Source organism: Rhinolophus ferrumequinum, chromosome 23, assembly GCF_004115265.2.
Source record: "Rhinolophus ferrumequinum isolate MPI-CBG mRhiFer1 chromosome 23, mRhiFer1_v1.p, whole genome shotgun sequence".
Taxonomy (NCBI): domain Eukaryota; kingdom Metazoa; phylum Chordata; class Mammalia; order Chiroptera; family Rhinolophidae; genus Rhinolophus; species Rhinolophus ferrumequinum.
In genome coordinates, this window is record NC_046306.1 from 15,379,373 (window position 1) to 15,402,616 (window position 23,244).

At 45.8% G+C, this 23,244-nt stretch overlaps 1 protein-coding gene across 3 annotated transcripts in view; it reads left to right on the plus strand.

Annotated features, from left to right (window-relative positions):
• The window catches only part of CHD6 (chromodomain helicase DNA binding protein 6), a 181,118-nt gene that overhangs the window by 121,331 nt on the left and 36,543 nt on the right, over window positions 1-23,244 (plus strand). For all 3 annotated transcript variants that reach the window (XM_033094536.1, XM_033094538.1, XM_033094537.1), the window contains 9 exons: window positions 3,767-3,931; window positions 5,239-5,418; window positions 6,417-6,527; window positions 8,171-8,373; window positions 9,032-9,231; window positions 9,914-10,073; window positions 15,277-15,366; window positions 17,413-17,516; window positions 22,574-22,703. In XM_033094536.1, the coding sequence (XP_032950427.1) occupies window positions 3,767-3,931; window positions 5,239-5,418; window positions 6,417-6,527; window positions 8,171-8,373; window positions 9,032-9,231; window positions 9,914-10,073; window positions 15,277-15,366; window positions 17,413-17,516; window positions 22,574-22,703 (1,343 nt within the window). The remainder of the gene's footprint in view (window positions 1-3,766; window positions 3,932-5,238; window positions 5,419-6,416; window positions 6,528-8,170; window positions 8,374-9,031; window positions 9,232-9,913; window positions 10,074-15,276; window positions 15,367-17,412; window positions 17,517-22,573; window positions 22,704-23,244) is intronic.

Here is a 23,244-nt window from a genome sequence, read left to right on the forward strand (position 1 = left end):
CATTTTCGCTTCCATTCGTGGTTCTTGCCTTCAGCAATTATTATGGTGTTTGGCTAATGGTAATTTTCTGCTTCAGTCATTCCTTCTATAATGCATTTATTAATTGGAATTCTGTAAAGAACAGTGGACCTTTGCCCCATTTATTTATATCAGTCATGGACTCAAGGATATTTATTTCATGGGCTATCATACCTCACTCTCATTATTTATTTTGTTGTTCTGATTAGGTCATTTGGAGAGCCTTCAAGTTGGCTCCTGTGTGCTTTTGACATGCTCCCGTTAGTTTTTGAGCACTTCTTTGTGTCACCACAAGATGTGCAGGTTCATGTTCCATTTTTCGTGCCATAGCCATGGAATTGACAGTTTCTCTAAGGATCCCTGTTTCCTTTCATTCAAGATGGCACTTAGATTTGGCTTCTAGGTCTGCTGTTTGCTACTGCAGTATTATTGCTTCTAGACTCTCTGAGCAGACAGCTAGGACTAACACATAAGTACACTCATACTGCACTTATTCCGTATCTGTCCATCCACAGTGACATTTCTGATTCTAGTCGAACACCACAGAATTAAATCTAGCCTTCCTCTCTCACTTATTTGCATCTCCTTTCCCTGGCTATGAGAAGTCTGAGCTCATTATCATAGTACAGAATATTTACTCATTTGTTCAATCCTAGTGTGTGCATAAGTAGTGTCAGAATTGCCAAGCCGTATTCTGTGAAAAGTAAATTTACCAGCACATAATGTTGGATGATAGTGGGGTTTTTTGGGTCATTAGTCTTATAGTACATAATCAAAATACCATTTTCCAAAGGTGCTGGGTTTAGTGTTTTTCTTTCCCATCCTCTTCATTGTAGTTCAGTTAATGTAGGGAAAAGTTAATTCCTGAAATTTTAAAGCAAAATGAAAGAATTGAATCCACCTCTATAGCAAGTGGACAGCATAATCCCCAAAGAGAAATTACTTCACATGTCTGTATTCAATATTTTTTACATTGTCATTTCGATAATTTCAGTTGGCAAGTCCTATATACCCTTTATCTAGACTCACCAACTGTTCACATTTTGTCCCATTTACTTGACCATTTTTGCCCTCTGTCACCCTCTGCTCTGTCTCTTGAGTACACGTACAGACACACACATGCACGTGCACTCGTCACCCTGTCTTCTGTCTGACCCATTTGAGAGTAAGTTGCCCCCTGAGTACTTGAGCGTGTATTTCCCAAGTGCAAGGACCTCTCTTACATAAGAACAGTTCGGTTCTCAGAATCAGGAAATGAGAATATTGTCTCCAATCCATAGTCCATATTTTATGATTTTATAATTTCTTTCCACATCTTTATAGCTGTTACCCCCCAGTCTAAGATCCAATCCAGGACCACCCAATACAAAGTTCTCGTACCTCTTTAGTCTCCTTTAATCTGGGCCAGTTTCTTGATTTTTCTTTCTCTTTTATGACCTTGATGTTTTTGAAGAGTACAGGCCAGTTTTATAGATTATCCCTCAGTTTGTGTTTGTATCTCCTCAGGATTGGATTCAGGTTTCGTAATACCCTGAAGTGATATGTCCTTATCAATATACCACATCGAGAGGAACATGAAGCCTATTTGTCTGATAATACAGACTTTGGTCTCTTAATTAAGTGGTGTCTGTCAGATTTCTCCTCTATAACTTGGTGTTTTTCCCTTAGAAATTAATAAGCAATTTTGGAGAGATCCTTTGAGACTGTGTAAATATCCTGTTCCTCATTAAAGTTTCACCCATTGATTTTAGTTTCCATTGATTATTTTTGCTTAAATCATTCATCACTATGGTGGTTGCAAAGTAGTGATTTTCTAACTGTCACCCTACATTTGTTGGTTAACGTTCTATAAGGAAGAGTTTTTCCCTTTTCTCCAATTTATTTATGTCAGTATGTACTCATGGGTTCTTTTTTTATTCAGTGGATTATTGTCCATTACGGTCTTTATTTATCTTGATGTTCAAATAGTCCTAGCCTTAGCCAGTGGAAGCCTCCTCAAGTTTCAAATGTTATTTTGATATGTCTCCATCATTCTCTGAGTACTTCCTTGCATTCTGGCCCAGTAATATGTTTCAGGCTCATCCTGTACTTGGTCTATTGCAGCCCTGGAGTTAACCATTTCTCTAACATGCTTTGGTTCTGTCTTACGGAGAATGGTATTTAGAAACCAAGATCTGAGAGTTAGTTGTATCCTTTACCACTGGGATGTCACTCCTTCTGGTCCCTCTTAGTGAATGTAGCTAGAATACATACACACAGAGAATATAAATGTACACATATACATAGCATGCATTCATATGTATGTATATAAACGTGTGTATACAAACATGAATACACGCATATCCACATCTATTTCTATGCCTGTATATATGCTTGTTTGTATACACGCATGTGCACACCTAACTCTGAGTTAATACCAACACCTCCAACACCAGAGTTTATTCTAGTCTTCCACCTTTCCATATTTGACTGGATCATGTCAAAAGAACTCCGGAGCCAACTTGAAGAGGTTTCTCACAGGCCATATTTGAACAGCAATAAGAATAACAACAGCAATGCAATAAAACAGCACATAATTAAATGCATAACTTCTTTGTGTTCCTCAAAATACTAATTATGAAAATCTTCATTGGTCACTTTTAGAGGATGTTATTTTGGAAACTTATTAAATGAAGAGAAAGAATTAAACATTTAGCTTGTTTCTCCTATTAATATATAAACTGTACATCAGGGTAACCAAAAAATTGATGAAGGGAATTGTAATCCCCAATTAAATTATCTAGGCAACTGTCATCAATTCAGAAGAAAGACAACCAGACATCATGTGCCTCTTGATGGAAATTCAACACCATCTATGAAATACACTTGCCAAAAATGAAATGTTAGCTGACGTCCCAAGATATAACTCCCAGTATAAAGGAAATACAGGGAACACAGGGACGTATTCTGTGAAGGCAAAATGCAGACTGTGACAAACTATAGGACAGATAACTGGCCTCTTAAAAAAAAAAAATAGCATTTGACAAAAGAGAGATCAAAGGCAGGGAGTCTCTAGATTAAGAAACTTGAGACAACACCAATCACAATGAATGGGCCTTGTTTGGATCTTGCGAGCTTTAAAAAATATATGAGATAAGCAGGGAAATTGGAACACTGACTAGATAGTACTTAGTATTCATGTTTTTGAAGTATGGCAATGGTAATATGTTTTACAAGAGTCCTTATCTTTAGAAATACATATTGAAACATAAGGATGAAGCAATGTGGTGTGTTGGATTTGCTTCGTAAGAATCCTAGAGAGTAGAGGCATAATAGAGATGAACGAAGATTGTCCATAAGAGGTTATATACTGTTTTCTACTTTAGTCTAGGTGTGAAATTTTCTGTAGTGAAGTGAAAAAAATTAAAAAGGGGTGCTGCCAGCTCGGAGGCATTTCCCAAAAGAGCAGGACAGCGTCCTGGGAATGTGTGCTTATGCTGTGATCATAGGCTAGGGAGGGGAGTAGGCCATGTTTTTCTCATCACCTTATCCCAGCACACGGCAGTCACTCAATAAATAACGGGTGATAAAATGAGTGACCTTGAAAGGGCAGCTGCCATTTGGGTAAATTCTGTTCCTAAATCAGTCCCATGCCTCCACCGTGAGACCTGGCCACTCAGACCACATGGAATTTAAGCATTTCCCTATGCCTTGGACTGCTGCCATTATAACTGGTGACATGATGTATATAACCCTCTTTCCTTCCCAGGCTCAGGCCCGATGTCACCGGATAGGCCAGAGTAAAGCCGTGAAGGTGTATCGCCTCATTACTCGAAACTCCTATGAGCGGGAAATGTTTGACAAGGCCAGTCTAAAGCTGGGTCTGGACAAGGCCGTTCTTCAGGACATCAACCGGAAGGGCAGCACCAATGGAGTGAGTATGATGGTGCCGGCCCTAGAGCCTTCAGCATTTGTCACACAGCTGGGAGTTTTTCTGGCTACAGCTGTCTGAAGCTTCACTTTCACTGAATTGAGTAAGGCCACACGACTTGGTTGGCTAATACCCTACAGTAGAAGCTAATTCAGGGTCAGGTCTCTGCATCCTATAGATGAATCAAGAAAATCTGGAGGAGCAATTATGTGGTAGGATTGCCCAACATACAGGAACATTTCAGTAAAAGAGTTTATAACAGTGCCCGTTAGAAGTCAGTAGATCTTAACATTAACTCTAAATTATCTGTCTTCCCCGTACTTTAGCTCATACTCCAGACTTTTTGAGCTCCCTGAGGGTAGAAAGGGAACCATTTTATCTGTATCCCCCCAAGGCCCCTGACAGTACTTCGTGTATTAAAGATGTTCAGTGCTTAATGGTCAGTGAATAAATGAATAGATGAGCAGCTTGAAATGTGGTGGTTAATAAAATATTTTTCCCCCTTTAGGGGGGATAAAAATTGCAGCTAAGATTCTTAAATTGTATTGAATATAGGCAAACAGAGCATAGTATCTCCTTAATCTCAGGGCTCCGGGCATCAAAGGTTGGGAAGAAAACCTTCTAACTGAGTTATCTTTAGTCCATATGTTCCATATCCTCTTAGCTATGCAGATGTGGCTAAATATGATACTTCAAGTTACCAGTGCTGCGAGTCGTGGAATTCCCTTTTGTGATTGATATAAAGAGAACCAGATTCTTAATTAGAACCAGGAAGGGGTGTTTTTAACTCCCATTTCCTGTTTTCAACAAGCAATTGAGAAGATCACACTTGGCACGGGATCCTCTCTTTAGTTAAGAAATGACATCATTTCCAATACTAATGTATTTCTTTTTTTAATAATGAAGAAATCATTATTCTTTAGCTCGTTTGGTACATCTGGAGGTTTTTAAAGATGCACATTCAAACTAAAATATACAATAAACATTAAATACGTCCTCTTCAGTGGTGCATAGTGTTAATGGCTGGTGACATTTGATAATAACCAATGTCCGGAAGAATGCTGGGGCCACTCGGTCATGTGCTGGTTTTATTCCAGAGCTCCCTGTAAAGGATTGTCTGCCTGCCCTCCCATAGTTCTCTGGAGTGTCTTTATTTGGGTTTTCATTTCCTAAAGCTTATCCATGTCTTTATTCTTCTGACATGTTCAATTAGTGGAGGAACTGTGTCCTGAATCATGAAGGCCAGATTCAAGGCTGTTTTTCTCCTGTGCATTTTCCACTTTACGAATAGCCTTTGGTGACCTCTCCAGGTACAGCAGCTTTCAAAAATGGAGGTAGAGGACTTGCTCCGGAAAGGTGCTTATGGAGCCTTAATGGATGAGGAAGACGAAGGCTCCAAGTTCTGTGAAGAAGATATAGACCAGATTCTGCAGAGGAGAACCCACACCATCACCATCCAGTCTGAAGGGAAAGGGTCCACGTTCGCCAAGGTACAGGGTCCGTGTTGCGGGGAGTGAGAAGAAAATTGTTTATCCTCTCTCTCCTGTTGGCCGTGCTTCTGTTTCTCTAAATGCACACCGTTGAGATAGTCTGGCTACACATTCATGCTGTGTGACACTCTGAAGATACGGGTTCTTAGAGGGAGTGTCAAGAATGAGTCAGAGGCGACAGAGAAAACACCACTCCCAACCTTTGGGAGCTGGTCTTCAGCAGGTGCCATAGACACCTTAGTTTGTGGTTGGCGCTCCTCACTCTTCACAGACGGCTCTGAAACCCCTGAGTGGTCACCTGGGTTCCCTTGCCGAGCACTCCTTGATCAATATTCCAGTGATACTCCATTCCTCAGGCTCAAGCAAGTATTCTGTTCGTCCCCTGAGAAGAGAGATTTTACTCAGGATTCCCGGCTTCTGGTCTAGGTGCCTCTTGCCTCTGCCCTTCAGGTCACTGAGTTTAGAATTCAGCTAATCAGACAACTTATCAGATCCCTCTCGGGTTTCCCTGACCACAGGCTCTGTGAGCTCGGTGACCTCTCTGATTAGATCTCTTGTTTGGTGACTTAGGCAGGACGTTTTCAGTAGGACACTTTATGCTTTACAGCCATTGCTTATCAGTACACCACCTACTGCCCAGCTCAGTGCCTTTTTCCTGGAGCAGACATTCGGTAACTGGTGAACTAAAAGAAAAATTGTATCTGGGGAAGTTGTAAGAATTAACCCTTTCGCAGGGAACTAGACATCACATAACATGTTGCCATTGTCTTCCAGGGGTGTCTTCCTGCTTCCAAGTTTAAGTTCCAAAAAATGATCCTGTAGGTTGAAATTGTAATTTCTTCACCCAATCATTACAATTAAAAAAAATAGCTTTGAGATTTTCATATTTCAGTTTTGGAGGCTCTATTTGAGTTTCTGGTGCATTTAAAATAACACAGGTATTTTATTAATTTATACTGTATTCAAACAAAGTTTATTGACTCTTGTTTTCTTCACAGGCTAGCTTTGTGGCTTCAGGAAACAGAACAGATATTTCCTTAGATGACCCAAATTTTTGGCAGAAGTGGGCCAAAATAGCTGAACTGGACACTGAAGCAAAGAATGAAAAGGTACAACCTTAAGCATATTTATTTCCATGGACATTTCACGGGTGCCTTATAGGACCATAAATTCCTACACAGCTCCTGAGCCTTAATTCTTAAATGAGGTGCTAGATGTAACACTTAAAATGTGCCTAGCACGTAGAGCTTGATAAACGTTAACTGTAGAATATAAAAACGACCTAATGGGACATACAGACTACTGGGCACCCGGTAATTAGACCTGGAACTGGCCAAACAGGTCACGGGAAGCCTTCTGACCTAAGCCAACATCCCTTCCTTGGCATGTTTCAACACTTCCTGTGAAAGAAATTTCATCTCTGATGAATACTCCCTAAAAAGAGAAAAAAAGCACAATGAGGAAAAGTTTGTTGGCCTCACTTCCGTTCTTTCAGTATCTGGAATTTTCCTATTTCTGTACATGAGAAAGAGAATGGTCTTGGAATAAAACCAGAGTGTAAATACTGGCTCTGCCCCTGACTAGCCGTTTGCCTTTGGGCAAGGTGCTTGACGTCACTGAGACAGATGATAAAAGGCAGGTGGAAAAAGGAGGTGGCGAGGCCCATGTTGCAGAGCTGGACATGGCGTTTGGGAATAGAAGTGCCCAGCCCATTGTGAGGCGCACCGTAAATGTTAGTTTCCCTCCTCTCCGTCTCTGGCCCTATCCCTCACTTGAGGATGAGCACACATCACTTTTCAGCTGTCTTCTCACGTGAGTGTTGGACTCTCGTGGACCCACCCACCCAGGAGACTGTCCCAGCTTGTACCTCGCTGATTCAGTCACCAGCACCAGCCTTAACTCTTCTTCTGTAGGATCGCCAGAGGTTGCTTAATCCAACCTCTTCTCTCCAAATAGGAAGATTCTGCAGTCTTACAGGGACACAGTCAAGAAGTTAGTGTGTGTGCAGGACAGTGGGTGAAAGGGGAAGAAACGCTCTTGCCCTGTAGTCAGCAGGAAGCAGTTGGAGCATTCCAAGGTGGGAAATAGGTCACAGAAGCAGGGATGGCGTCAGAAATTCATCGAGGCTCCAGGGAGCTTAGCCCAGCTTTGGGGAGAGGTGGAAGGTGGTGGGGAAAAGCGGGAAATGATGGAGACGAGAAGACAGGCAATGGTTGTGGCCCCGGCAGCCACCAGAATGAGTGAGGTTCCTGAGCTAAGAATGATGTTTGTGGCAAAAGACGGAAGGTTAGTAGTTAGTGCCAGTGGAAGGCAGAGTATGAAACAGCAGGAATATGTGTTTGTCTTTAGAAAGTTGCTGAGCGGATGGAATTCTCCTCCTCTCCTGTGTCCAGCGTGCATGCTGGGCAGAGCAGCTGCAGGGCAGCACTGCAGTCTTTTCCTGGTTAGTGCAGACTGCCACTCTGGGCATTGGGGGGCCTTGCCTGCCCAGACCGTTAGAGCGACTGCAGAGAGCAGATGGTGGTGGACGGCACTGTGGCCTGGGGAGCATGTCCACTTCAGCAAGTCCCAGAGCAGCCCCTCTGCTGTTGGGACACAGCAGTGTGGCTGGCAAGAGCCTTTCCTGTTGGAGGATGAGACCAGGTGTGTTTCTTTCCCCAGTGTGCCCTGAGGAACGGCAACAGGATATCCTTGTACATTGGGATGGGGTAGAGAGAGGGGCTTTTCCCCCAGCAGTCCTCTCTGTTTCTAGGAAAGCTTAGTGATCGACCGGCCTCGTGTGAGAAAGCAGACCAAGCACTACAACTCCTTTGAGGAGGATGAGCTCATGGAGTTCTCCGAGTTAGACAGCGACTCCGATGAAAGGCCCACCAGGTCCAGGCGTCTCAATGACAAAACCAGGCGCTATCTCCGAGCTGAATGCTTCCGGGTAGAGAAGAACCTGCTCATCTTCGGGTGGGTATTGGCTTTGCCTGTTTGTCGTTGTTTTTCAGTCGCTGAGATTTGTCCAGTGTGTCTCTCCAGTCACCGCTGGAGTCGTGGGCTGGTGGAGGCTCTGTGCTTTCTGCCCGTGACCCCCTCCCCAAGTTCATTGTACGCTCTGCTGCCATATTGTAGACATGCCATGATTTTCTCATGTGCTTGTCACAGCAAATCTCTGTTACTAATTTGCTGCCTGGTACTCATTTCCTGCGTTTTCTCCCCAAGGATATATAAGGAGTCAGTGCAACAGATGTTACCGTTAAGGCATGATTCGTGCAGACCTCTGGTTCTGGTAGAAATAGAAGGTTTAGCTTCTAGGAGCTCCATTGCTTTTGAATACTGCAGCTAGACTCTGCTTACTTCCAGATTTTTATTCCCCTCCAAATATTTTCGTCCCTTCTTAAAATTCTAGTGACCATATGAAGCTCACAGTGTCCAAAGTCCAAGTCACCTTAGTGACATTTGGTAGCTACAGCTTGCAGTCCTGAAAGCATTTCAGGTCAAAGCCTTTGGGGTGATTAATAGACCCAGCAGAGGCCGAGAAGCCCTCTTGGCTCCTGTTTGTCCAGCAGCGTTGAGGGCGTGCATGGCCCTTCCTCTCTCCAACACCCTTCTGTATTTCCACTGTCAGCTGGGGCCGATGGAAGGACATCCTGACCCATGGGCGGTTCAAATGGCATCTGAATGAGAAGGACATGGAGATGATTTGCCGTGCCCTGCTGGTATACTGCGTCAAGCATTACAAGGGCGACGAGAAGATCAAGAGTTTCATCTGGGAGTTGATCACACCTACCAAAGACGGGCAGGCCCAGACCCTCCAGAACCACTCAGGTGAGAGTGGCAGGGCCACGCCTGAGAAGCACGGGCTCCCCTGTACTTCCATCCGCCATCTGTCTCCCTGTGTTGGTCCATGTTGGGGATGCAGAGGGGGCTTCTCTTCCTCAGATACATTTCAGAATGTGACCTGTGGGAAAGGATGATGATTCTTTGAGTTCTCCCTCAGAATCGTCCAGTGTTACCTATGATATTTTGTTTAAGTACAATGGGAGCTTTAGAAGTTTCCTACGTGCCAATCCTGCCCACTAACCTGAGCGTCCCAGGATCCTCCTCTGAGGGGGGGACTGACCCCTCGTGCTGGGCGGTCTGACTTTCGCATTTCACTGTTCTCGTGCTGTGCTCCTCCTTCCCTGGGCTTGGCAATAGCTCACCTTCAAGTTTCAGATCGAGTGTCCTTTTTTCCCTGGCTGTGTTGTAAGTTCCAAAAGGGCACAGGTTATCGTACACCTTTCTCGATCCTCTCAGGGTGCTAAGTGAATTCGTGCTGCCTGACTGAACGGTACTGGGGTTTACTAAGTTGGGGACCAGGCATCTCCTCACCACCATCACTACTTGGTGGGGTCTGTCAACCAGGGCCACCATGCCCAGACTGGCTGCCTCTTGGCAAGCCCAGCCCAGCTCTGTTTTAAGCCCCATGTTTAAGCCTCCTTGTCTCATCTACCTGCCTTTGTTTCAGGGTTGTCTGCTCCAGTTCCCAGAGGGAGGAAGGGGAAAAAGACGAAGAACCAGCTGCTGCTTCCAGAGTTAAAGAATGCAGACTGGCTGGCCACCTGCAACCCTGAGGTGGTCTTGCACGATGATGGCTACAAGAAACACCTCAAACAACACTGCAACAAGTGAGTGAGCTCTCTGCCCATCCCCTGGGGGCCGCTCCACTCACTGTACAGATTTCTAGGACCCCTACAGAGCCGCCTGATGCTCCTGTCCTCCCCACGCAAGGTCTGGAAAAGCAGGATACGTAGTCTTAAGCTGGGTCTTGGTTCATTCACGTTCAGCCAACTCCTTTAATAATCTCTTCTCCCCGCAGAACCTCACGTCCCTACCAGTGCAGTGTATGCCCCGAGGGTGTTTCTGACCTGACTCTCAAAATCCAGTTAGGACACTGTGGTGACTTCACTGTCCTCTCCTTTTCCTTTCCCTCCCTCTGCCCCTGTCATCACATTAGCAAGAGCAGAAGACTGCCCTCGGTGGCCAGGACTCTCAGGACAACCCCTCCGCCAAGTTGCTTCCTCTCTTTATATCCCTAGACTGGCAGCTGGGGTGGGGCGGGGCAGGGAGAAACAGGAAAAAGTGCTAAAAAATGTTTTGCACATGGATAATTTTCCATCCCTGTACAGTGTTATCTATTAGAATTAAAAGAACCCTTGGAAACCATCTAACCCAGCTTCCTAGGTCGTGCACGAGTTCTAGGCCCGGCATTCCTGGTAGGCAGCAAGAAGGCTTCTGCTTGCAGATCCTCTGGTATAAAGAGTTTATTACCCTATAAATTAGGCGTTTGGGTAGGATTTTCCCTCCTTCCCTGTAACATCAGTGCGATGGTTCTATGGTTGTTGGGTTGTGTTTGTCTTTTTTTCTTTAATAGATGCAGTCTAAGCCTTTCCCTTCACCCCTCCAAATATTTGAAAATAGGTTTCATGCTCAATACTGTAATAAAAGCTACTGTACACCTAAGTACAAGCTCTTTGGAGACAGTAGGTCTCACTCTGAGACTTAAAGATCACACACTGTTAATAGTTGAGCCTGACTGGGGCAGGACCCTCTAGCACAGGGGTGTTCAAACTTTTTTTCAACGTTTTTCACCAAGGGCCACATGCGGTAAAGTACACAAACAGCCGGGCCACTCACTCGAGGTGAAGTACGTATTGCCTCACCTGGTGTATTTAAGTAAACTAAACATATTTTTGGAATTTGCTGCGGGCCAATAAAAAATGGATTGCGGGCTGCAGTTTGGCCCGCAGGCAGCAGTTTGGACACCCCTGCTCTAGCATGTTCGATGTGAGTGAATCAGAGTCACCATGTGGGAGACAGAGAGGAAGCTAGCTGGGCAAGAGGACTTGGACTCGTCGATGGGAGACCTTGTATGGCAGACTAGCAGGGGACTCGATTGTAAACATTAAGCAACCATATTTCTTGAACAGTGAGATGTGATAAGAAATGATACTTGGGGAGAAAAATTAATCTGGCAACAGTTTGAAAGATGAAGTAAGGAAACCTACAGCTGAATGGCCAACTAGGAGAGTTCTGTCATAATTTTTGATCATGAGGACCTAGATTAGGATGCTGACTGTAGAACTGGAAAGAAAGTGTCAAATATGAGAGACATGACTAAGGAAGGTTCCACGTGTGATAAGGAATGCAAAAACCAGGTAACTTCATGACTGCAAGCTTTATAGGCTGTGAAACTGTCAATGCCTTTAGCCGTAACAGAATCAGAATTGTTATAGTCACAAAAAGATGAAGAGCAAAACAAAGGACTGAGGTTTTGCCTCGTTAAGTTACAGCAACATTTGGCTGTCCCATCCACAGCTGCAGGTGTGGGTCTGGAGCGCAGAAAATAGGCTGAGCTGGAGAGGTTGACCTAGAACTGCCCCCTACACCTGCAGAGATGATCACAGATGATAACCAGAACTGTTTTTGACCTTGGAGGAATTTCTTAACATTTCTAACCACTGCTGCTCCAACCCGTCCCCCCCACACCCCCCCCCAACACCTCTCCTGAGTGTATGCCTGACCCTGGGGATCAAAGAATAATGCAGTGAAGCACGTCCTTCGAGTTAGAACGAGTTAGAACATGCCGACTGTTGCTTATTATTCTGAATCTAATGGAGACCACTGTCATCGTTAGTTGTGGCCCAGCAAGAGCCAGAGACTCAGAGCCCGCAGGGACCTTGCAGCTCCTCCCATTCAGTGGGGGTTCTGTGGGCAGTATCCTGACACGGCATCTTCCAGCCTCTGCTTGAGCCTTCCTAGTGATGGGAGTTTACCATTTCTCAGCAAGGTTCATTTAATTACCAGATGATTCTAATTAATTGTCCTTCTGTATATCGAATCTAAAATCTGCTTCCTTGAAACTTCCATCCTTTGATCGTGGGTCCTGGTTCTGTCCTGAGACGTAATGGAAAACAGGCAGAATTTCTTCAGCATAACTAGACTGTGAGCTTCTAGACTGTGGGCTGTCTTACTTAGTAAATTTACTGCCACCCCACTGCCAGGTAAGGGTTAAGACAGGCTGTGGAGTCAGAATGGTCTAATTTCAGTTCTGGTTCCTTTGCTTACCAGCAGGTGAATTCCTCTGTTTGCCTTCTTTCCATCATCTAGAAAATAAGCATAATAATAGTTCCTGTCTGTTGGCATTGTTATGAGGCTTAAGCGAGCTGGCACATAGTAAGTACTCAAAGGATTGTTTGTTATTAGTCTAGCATTTCAGGACATGAAATTGTCATCTAAAGGACTTTAAGAAGTTAAAAAGCAACTGCTTCAAATCTAAGCTATAAGAAATCAGGATGGTGGGTGGCTGGTTAGCTCAGTTGGTTAGAGCATGGTGCCAATAACACCAGGGTTGCCGGTTCAATCCCCAATCCCTGCATGGGCCATGAGCTGCGGCCCTCCTTAAAAAAAAAAAAAAGTCAGAATGGTGACTGTATGTTCGGGGTGGGAGGGTGACTAGAAGGGGATACCAAGGGGCCTTCTGGGGAAATATTCTTCTTCCTAATCTGGACACTGCATGCATGTGGATGTTCAGTTTGTGGAAATACATCAAGCTTTACATTGGTGCAAAGTGTACTTTCTGGAAGTATATTTCATAGCAATTAAATATTTTCTTAGAGAAGAAAGAAAAAGCAATACTGCCACCTAAAATATTAATGGATTTTGTTTGGCTAGACTAAGGGTATTACAACCTTCCTTTTGAGTTCAGTTGCCAACTGGGATTATCATCTCACCCTGGAGGGAGGAGATGGCTCTCTAAGCAGAGTTGTCAGTCTGTCCTCTGAATTCATTCACTTCTCACATGGAAAAGAAGTGACTACTACTGACTGAATTCTCTCCTTGTGCCGTGGAAACTGCCAAATATTTTAATACCTTGGCTTCTCTTTAGAGAAATAGAAACAGCTCTGTGTATCTTACATCTTCAGGAAAGCCTTACTCTGGCTGAGCTAGAGCTAAGCAAGCAGGAATTCTATACTTAAGACACCCTCGTTCTGGTTCTTACTAAGGTGTCCGTCAGCTACTGCCAGCCAGGTAGGAGGATTAGCAATGATTATAAATTCTTTTTTTCCCTCCCCTTCTTCCGCCTCCCCCCGCACTCCGGGTCAAGCCGTTGTTTCTCAGTCTAGCTGTGTAGGACACAGCTCCCTGGCCCATGCTGGCATCATGAGCCTTGCTCCCCCACCCCCCCACCCCCCACGCTGAGGTAGTCGGTCACCGGCTCATGGCAGCTCTCGCCAGCTGCCGGCTGCTCACCACTTACATTGGCTGCTGGCCACCGCCCACTCATGGCTGCACACGGTAGCCCATGGCAGCACTTAGCAGCCCGCGGCAGCTCACGCCAACCTCCGGCTGGCTGCTCACGACAGCCCCGCTCCAGGGAGAGCAGTTGTTCACAATCTTAGCTGTGAGGGCACAGCTCACTGGCTCATGTGGGAATCGAACCAGCGACCTCGGCATTAGGAGCATGGTGAAACCACCTGAGCCACCGGGCCGGCCCCATACATTCTGACGAGTTCTTATTCTGTGAACTTAAAAAAAAAAAATCTCAAAATTATTTGAGTTGATTGACAGCTAAGGTAAGGAATGGTGTACCAGAAAAGTAAGCGTTCTTTCCAATCTAAAAATTTCAACTTGAGCCCAAAGTGGCGCTTTGTACCCGCATCTAAGAAAGTATGCTTTTTTAGAGGCTTCAACCCTTCATTGTTAACATCCTTTGAATAGGTAATACATACACAGGTTAAAAATTTTTTGTCAAAAGTAAGGTTTCATCCCACCTCCAAAGGCAACCACTGTTAACCTGATTTTTCAGAGATACTCTGCATGGACCAGCATAGGTGAATGTGCAGCCTCCTTTTATCTTCCCTAAAAGATTACATACTTTACACACTGTGCTTTCTTTCTGTCTCTCTTTTTTTTGAACAACTTACGTGATCGGTTCTTATGTAAGTTGGCTTTTACTTTTAATAGCCAGCCTTTACTCTTGACTGGCATTGAGCAAGTGACAAGTACTCTTCTAAACGTCTTTAGACATGACTATGAAGCATCTCCTTAAGCGTGGTCAGCTTCTCCGGGCCTGCCCTCACTTTGACCTTGTTTTTGTATCTTCAAGCCCTCTCATTCTTTCTTGGTTGGTGTCATTTCACAGTTGGACTGCTGTGCGCTCCTCAAGATCAGGGTTGAATTGTGTACGTCTGGTATGTAACTCGCAGTACCCAGCATGGTGCAGGGCACACAGTAGTTGCCCAGCAAATGCTCCCCTAACTGCTTTGTCTCATACATGTTCAGTGCAGTCCCATGGAGCCTGAGTGCGGTCCATGCAGAATCACAGGGAATGAGCATCTTAGGAGAGAAGACATGGCTGCTGTGGGGCAGCATTGCCATGACAAGGACTTTAAAATAGTCCTTTAACTGTGTGCAAGTGAAACGGTTTGAAAACAGCATCATTGAACGTGACTTACTCTTCAGTAAGCTAGTCAACTGGTCCCTTCCCTCCTGGAGGGCAGCTCTGCCTGAGGTGTCATTGCAGCCACATTATGGGAGCCACATTATGGGAGGTCCTTTCAAGGACCAGGAGGGTCCCCGTTTGTGCTGCCCCCACATGGCTCACAGGGCGACCTCACAGATGACTGATGAGATACATTTTATAACAATAACAATGACATCTGCCATCGGTACCTAGTGTGTTTTTTTCTAGCGTTTTCTCACGTATTTATTTCATATCACTAACGACACGGGAATGCCCAGCACTTCCCTGTGTCAGCCGGGGGCCAGCAGTTCACAGGCTGCTCCTGGCTTCTGATGTGTCTGCGTTGCTGTGTTCACCTCTGCCAGGGTCCTTCTGCGAGTCCGGATGCTCTACTACCTAAAAGCTGAAATACTGGGAGAAGCCGCTGACAAAGCATTTGAAGGAACTCCTGCCAGGTAAAACGAGTCAACCTTAGCCCCCAGTGTGAACGAGTTCCCATAAGGTGCCTGTTCCAGAAAGAGGCAAACCTGCCTGTGCTTATAAAGACCCATGTTCCCGTCCCACCAGTCAGTTTCCTAGATGGCAGAGCAGGCAGGTAGAGTAAGGGCAGTTCAGCTAGTCCATCTACAAGGAAACAAAGGCAAAAACACTCTTTTAGGGACAGCTTTTGGTGAGGTTTTAAGTTAGTTTTTGGTCCCAGCAGTGTTGTAAAATTGCTTTTAAAACGGTCATTTCTGTACCTTAACTAATCATGGTTGAATGACTGCCTTGTTTCCCCGAAAATAAGACCTAGTCAGACCATCAGCTCTTGTTTTTGTATCGTCAAGCCCTCTCATTCTTTCTTGGTTGGTGTCAGCTCTACTGCGTCTTTTGGAGCAAAGATTAATATAAGACCTGGCATTATATTATATGATACCTGGTATTATATTATATTATACCCAGTCTTATATAAGACCCAGTCTTATATTAAAATAAGACCAGGTGCTATATTAATTTTTGCTCCAAAAGACGCGTTAGAGCTGATGGTCCTGCTCGGTCTTCTTTTTGGGGAGACACGTATTAATCACTGGATACACTCGATCCGATAGATATACACAAGAAGCTGTACTCAGAATCCCCACTCTTGGCCTTAGTACTCTAATGCATATGAGTGGCTCTCCTTTTTTTGCTAATCCTCTGACCTGTTTGACTTATTGCCCCTTAGTTTTATAAATTCCTGTCTCCGAAACTGTAGAATCCTGTGGGGAGTAGGCTGCCATGCTCCCAGCTGCCACCTGATAAAGCTGTCAGCTGGTCACAGTTTATAGGGGGATCGCCAGGCAGCGCCCTTCACCTTCCCCACATCTGTGGCTTGCTCCAGCCCTGTACAATGCCTGTTGTTCTCAGAGGACACCAGAAGTGTCCTGGGATTGCCTGGGGCCGTGGTGTCTTCTTTCTCTTTCTTTCTATTGGGCACTGCTAATGGCTTTAGTGGTCATAGGAGCACAAAAGGAGGAGAGGGGTGAAGGACATTGACAGTCCTATCTGTGGGGCAGTTTGCAATCAGGAGCAGCCATCACCCCAGAAAAGTCAGTCATTCAGCCCATGGCACCACGCAGACAGAGCAGCTGGCCTTGCAGTGGAGCCAGGTTGGGAGTGCTGCCTGGGAAGGTGGGGCCGGGAGCACCATCCCCACAGAGGGAGGTGGGAGAGAGGAGCCAGGCAGGTAGATGTTGTCCCTCAGACCTCAAAGCCTTCACAGTAAGGACTGTGCTCAGACATATGAAGACAGTGAGCTGAGGGTCCATGTGAGCTCAGAACATGGACAGAAACTCAGAGGGGCTGATGGCCAGGCCTGCTGATCCCTGTATGTCTGCCCACTAGGGCGCGTTATGGTCATCGCTTTGGCCAGGAGCAGTGCAATTTGTGGTCACTTTTGACCCAGCGGACCGTTAGCAGACCACTATCAGGAGGTACCACCTGTTGTGGCATCTGTCCTCTGAAAGGCTCTCTTCATAGCCCCACATGGACCGGCACAGACTGTCTTGTTCTCAAATACTGCTTGAGATCCCTACATGGTGAACCAAGATGATTTAGACACTTAATCTTTTCAGCATTTGATCATGTATAAATTCAACTATTGGAGGGTGTTCTACCATCAGATGAATAATGTGTTGATGGCTTTTGCTGTGGTTCTCAACTGAAAGTGCACATCCGAACTACCTATAGGTCTCCAGGCTCCATCCAAGACATCCGGCGATGAATTTCCAGTCGGTGCTTCAAGATTCTGTGTCAGTCAGAGGTGGAGCCTGGGATGGCAGCCACGTGCAGACATAGTTCGCGATGAGCCTGACAGAAAGCCCTGGTGAAGAAACCTGGGCCCACAGCCTTCTGCTTCCTTGTTGCTTAGTGCCTAAGCATACACCAAGGGATGTGGCTGAACACCAGGGTTCCGCCAGTAGCTCGTGCATTATTTTCTGTGTGTGTCACAGGACTCTGAGTCCATGCTCTTCCTTCCACAGGGAGCTGGACGTGCCTCTGCCCGACATTGACTACATGGAGATTCCAGTGGATTGGTGGGATGCTGAGGCCGATAAGTCCCTTCTGATTGGTGTATTCAAACATGGTGTGTATTTCAATGAATGTTTTCCCTGTCCTGAAAACCCCGTAGTCCGGTTCCACGTCTCTTCTAGAAAGCAGAGCTTCACCTCTCAGAATTTAAACCAGACGAATGTGTGAGTCATGAAAAGACAGTGAATGTTCGCATGAGCACAGAACTTCGAATGGGTGACTGTGGCCGCAAAGACCTTGTTCAGTGTGTCTTCCTCATACTCGCCTGTCCACACTCGTGCCTGGGTCCTCCTCACTCTCGTTCACTCCTGTAGTCTCAACATACGGCCTAGTGCCTGGCTCATAGTAGGCACCTAGTGTGTCTCGAGTGAAGGAATAAGTAAATGGGGAAAATGTCAGGTTTTAGCATTTCATATGTATGCAGAATTCTAAGGTCATTTTAGATAGTCTGTGTATTTCTAGTGTGTATCTCTTGCCCTATTGGGTATAAAAATTTAAGAATAAAAGATGAAAAAAAAAAGAATAAAAGATGGCATGGACATCCCCCCCCCCTTTTTTTTTTTAAATGTGGTATCCGAGAGACTAAGGAGAATAAGCGGTTTTTTAGTAGCTTGGAAAACCTGAAATAACTGCCCCTTCCTTCACTCCTGGCACAGTGCTCAGCACCTGCCCTTGCTTTCCTGCAGTGGTTAAAATGAATGATGAGAATGCCAGATGCAGTCACTGGTGTGCCTGATACACACCTTTCCTGCCAGGTGAATGAACGGAAATTTTAAGCTGGAGAGCAGGGTTTAAAGTAGGAAGAGTTAGTGACACCTGGCCTTCACTGTCACCTCTCCCACTCCCTAAACGTTTGACCTTGGGCATGCCACAACCTTCTGACCTATTTCCTTACCTGTACAGTGGGAATACTACAAAAGCCACCTACTAGAAGGTTGTTTGAAGATTAACGGGACAATATATGTAGACTGCCTAGCACAGTGCTTGGTACATAGTAGATGCTTTGCACTTCCACGGTCCACTTGTTACTCTGCCTTTGGAAGGTAAAACTCTCTAAGACATGTCCTATGCATAGAATTCTTCCACATTTACAGGCCAACCAGTTAACATTTCCTCCAGATCTGTGGGTTTCCCATTCGTGGGTTCAGTCAAATGCAGATCAAAAGTACTCCCCTCGCCCAAAAAAAAAAATCCCAGAAAGTTCCAAAAACAAACTTGAATTTGCCACACGTCGAGCGCTGCACTGAACCCATGCGAATGAAGTCATGTGTAGGCTCACCCTGCTGTGGCGTCTGTGCAAATACAGGTTATAGGCGAATGCGCCGCTTTATGTAAGGGACTTGGCATGCTCAGGGGCGTCGTGGAACCAGTCCCCAGTCCTGCTTCTGTGCTGTCCCCTACGGAAGCCACACGTGGCTACTGAGCACTTGAAATGTGACTAGTACAACTGAGCAACTGTATTTTTAATTTTACATAATTTTACTTAACATAGCCACATGTGGCTCCTCTGCCGGACAGTAGTACAGGCTAGAACTCAGCTGTGAAGTGAGAACAAGAAGCACGTGACCTCCCTGTTAAGCACAAGGAGCCACAAAGTAACCGAAACTTGGTTTAATCTAAGTTTGGAAAGAACCCAGAAGTAGACAGACTGCTGGAGGCAGCCCCGTTCCAGAGCTTCTGAACTTGAGTGCAGGACAGTCTGCTGAGCCTGCATCTCCTTTCAGTGGCGGCGTTAGGGCACACTGCCAAATCCAGATGGAGTCAGTACGGCCACAAAAGAGGACAAAAACCTCAAGTCCCAGCAGTTGATGTGCTTCCTCTCCCTCCCCCAAGCCAGCACACATTCCACGGCATACAGAAAGCCTGGTAAATTATGACAGCAGTGTTAAACTACCTAGCTGAACTTGAAAGAAGGAAATGAAGAGGTCACTTATAGCCAGAGCTGAACACTCGGGCTGACGACAGCAGACCACGGGGACTGGATTTTAAATGCCCACATAGAAGTGGGAAGTGGGCCGGTCCGGGAAAGCAGGTCAAGAAAAGACCACCTGACTGGCCTGTGGTTGGCTTCATGGGCCCATCCTCCTTGGAGTTTTCTAGAATCCATATCAGATCTGATCTTGGCTGGATGTTGCCCATCGGACGTTCCATGAGCATAGGCCTGTGCCTGTCCACACCTGACCACCCCTGTACAACTTCGCCTTCGCCACAATATCATCAAGCCCACAGGACGTGTCTTACCTGGTCACAGCCCAACTCTCAGATACCCAGCAGCTGGTGGAGAGGTGACAACTTCAGAAAGCAAGCTGCCTGGCGTTCGCTTTTCAGGACTCTCCATCAGGAATCATTCTGCCTCACCTCTGTGTCCTGGAGACAGAAGTATGAGCTGTAGTGCTGCAACCACTTTCTTGATTAAAAAACACACAGCTGCCTTTTTTTTCAGCCGGAACTGCCATCTTGTAGTAATTCATGAAAATGACCAACACAAAGGGAAAGAGGAGAGGCCCCGGCTCTATGTTCTCTCGGCCTTTTAGAAAACATGGAGTTGTCTCTTTGGCCACATACATGTGAAGCTACAAGAAAGGTGGTACTGTAGACATTAGGGGAATGGGCACTGTTCAAAAAGGAATCCCCCACCAGTTTCACCATGGCAAACCTGGAAGGGGCTACCCTGTTACGCAGCACGCAGTTGGCATTGTTGTAAACATACAAGTTAAGGGCGAGAGCCTTGCTGAGAAAATTAATGTTCGAATTAAGCATATGAAGCACTGTAAGAGCTGAGATAGCTTCCTGAAACGGGTGAAGGAAATAATCACAAAAAGAAGGACGCCGAAGAGAAAGGTGCCTGTGTTCAACTGAAACGCCAGCCTGCCCCACCCAGAGCAGCGCACTTTGTGAGAACCAACGGGAAGGAGCCTGAGCTGCTGGAGCCCATTCCCTATGAACTCGTGGCAGGATACGTGTAAAAGGAAAAAAGACCTTTACTGTTATAAAAGAAAAAAGAAAAATATACAGCTGTTCATTGTCTGAGGTCTTGCGGATCTTTTAGTCCACACCAGACATAGCCTGCTACAGCCCTGCTTAGGTCAGAACACAGCCACGGTTCGATCTCCACGCTGACCCCATGGGAGAATCGGCTGAATCTTGGGTTGCCTGCAGCAAAGAGGGACCTGGAGCAAACCTATTCTGGGTGATGCTCGTGACATTTTCAGTTGCATTAAGTGACATTCCACCCTCCAGGGCAGCCTGGGTTTATGAAATTTCCATCAAGATCCAGAGTTTAGTATTTCTATTCCTATCCTTAGGAGTTTTTTTAGACTATGTTAAGAGACCAGCGGTCTGCACCCCCTAAAAGGCCTGTCATTTTACTACCTCTTTGCACTGCTGTGATAGCTCCGAAGGCTCTCTTGAGGACAGCTGTTAGAATTTTCTAGGGGACTGACTCAGTCAGTCGTCCTCGCCTCCAGCTTCATAGCAGCTTGAGAACTAGAAATACAGAATCTGTCTAGATGGCAGGCCCACACATGACGACACAAAATCTGGAGAGGAGACACCTGCAGGGACCTGGCCAGCCTCATGCCGTCCAGTACCAAGTTCACAAAGGCAGGACACTCATGGGCTGTTCACCTCTTTCAATAGTGAAGGTTCAGTGGAGGAAGCGTTCACCATCTCACCTGTCAGGTAAAGCGCCCCTCCTTTCACTTTGGGGAGGAGACAGTGGCAGGAAATTCCTCAAGGCAGCAGCAGCATCGAGACCGTTTCCATTCTGCTGTGAGCTGAGGGAGAACGTGGGGAGAGGCTGACGATGGTTCTTCCTACAGTGATTATTGGAAGAGAATCTGGGCAACACTGACTCATTCAGTCACTTGTTTGTCAGACCCTGTGTTAATGCTGGATACATAATGAGACGTAAAACAGATTGTTTTCTTTGGAGCCCACAATCTCAGGAGAGAGACACTCACCAAATAATCGACCTAGGGAGTAAGTGACTGAAGAAGAGCGCAAGGCACCCCAGGTTCTCCTGCCATTCGCCTCCTGCGGGCAGCACCTGTCATGGAGATGGAAGAGTCACTTTGCAGCTCCTCAGAGAAAAAGTACTAGATGCTGCCTACAGGGTGAAGGATAGAACTGCATCAACAGTCCTCCAAGAAACCAAAACCAATGTAGAAATGAAATACCCAACAAAGTGAAATCAAGTCTGTTAGCAGCAGCCAGCTGGTTCTCAGTTAGGTACAGCATTTTCCATCCCCTCTGATGGGGTCTCTGTACACACTACCAAGCTAGAAATTGACTTTGTTTGCTAGGAGCAGCATAGAAAACGTTTTGATGATCATGAAGGAGTTTTTCCCAAGGTAGTTGGATAAAATAGGTTGGATCTTGTACATAACCAAGTCCTGTCTCGTTACAAGATTACATTAGATTTAATAAAATAGTAACATTCTCATGCATGGGCTTTGTGAAAGTAAAAGTGATGGTTTTTCATTGTTTTGCCTCCCTTTTGAAGTCTCTCTTCTGAGTTGAAAAATGCTCCGTCTGTTCTTGACTTTGGAGATGTGGTGGGGGCAATTTTAAAGCCCTGTCCAGTGGATTTAGGATTTTGTACTGAGTTTGAATACAGAGGCAGCAGATCCATTTTAATCCAATTAACAATCACAGTCCTCTTTATATTTCATCCCTGGCATCCGTCACTTTGTTCAGCTTCCGATTCTAACACGTGGGATAAAACTGGACTGTAAGAAAACAAGGCCCACTCGAGAGGTAACGAGGTGTCCAGAGTTGGGGGGTGTGCCAGGAGAAGAAATTGTAAAACCAATTTGCCTGATTCCCTTTGGTGTCCGAAAGCAGCAAGCATGTGAGAATGGTATCTGAACCTGTCTCGGACACAAGAGCATTTTATATAAGCTTTCATTTTTGGTCAGGCACTGCTCAGAGGTGTCCACTTCAGCTCAAGGCTCTTCCCCTGATGAGAAATCTTAACGGGTCCAGTAAATCTTAAATGAGCATTTGTTGTTTTGTTTTTACTTCATAAGGGAAACAAAGTGACTGTCCTGGTCCCGGGGCAGAAAATGAGTGCTGACGTGACTTCTGACCTCTCTCATTACTCCTGCTCAGGGTACGAGCGGTACAACGCCATGCGAGCAGACCCAGCACTCTGCTTCCTGGAGAAAGTTGGGATGCCAGATGAGAAGTCCCTGTCTGCAGAACAGGGTGTGACAGATGGGACTTCAGACATTCCCGAAAGGTGAGAGAGAAGCTGCATAGGACAGCTGTGATGTGACATGTCATGCCACGAAATGATGGCTCCTTCCACGATGTGCAGCACACTCAGCCTCTTCCCTACAGTCCGGCTCTCCCTTAAACCTTGCCGTGCTGGGACGGCCTTCCAGAGGTGCTGCTTTGGGCAGCATCCTGTTACACTTCAGGCCTTTTCTATGACTTCTAACACTTGGAACCAGATACTAGCTCCTGTCCTTCGTGGGTTCCCAGGCCGCCCATATCTCTGTATCTTACCTGGTCAGAGGATTCTGGAACTCAGACCTCTCATACCTGGCGGAAAGCTCAGAAGAGGCACAGCAAGTACAGACTTCTTGACCTTGGAATTCCTCAGATAAAGTTCCAGCATTATTTAAGGATTGCATGGTCTGCGAGTAAGGTGGGTTTAGGAGCCACCGCTTGACAGCCATGGCATTTAGGCCTTTTCCCTGGGTGTGCGCACGAAAGGATGAAAGCATCCTCAGTGACTGAATTTTATTTACTGTTGGCATAATCTCCCAATGTGTGAA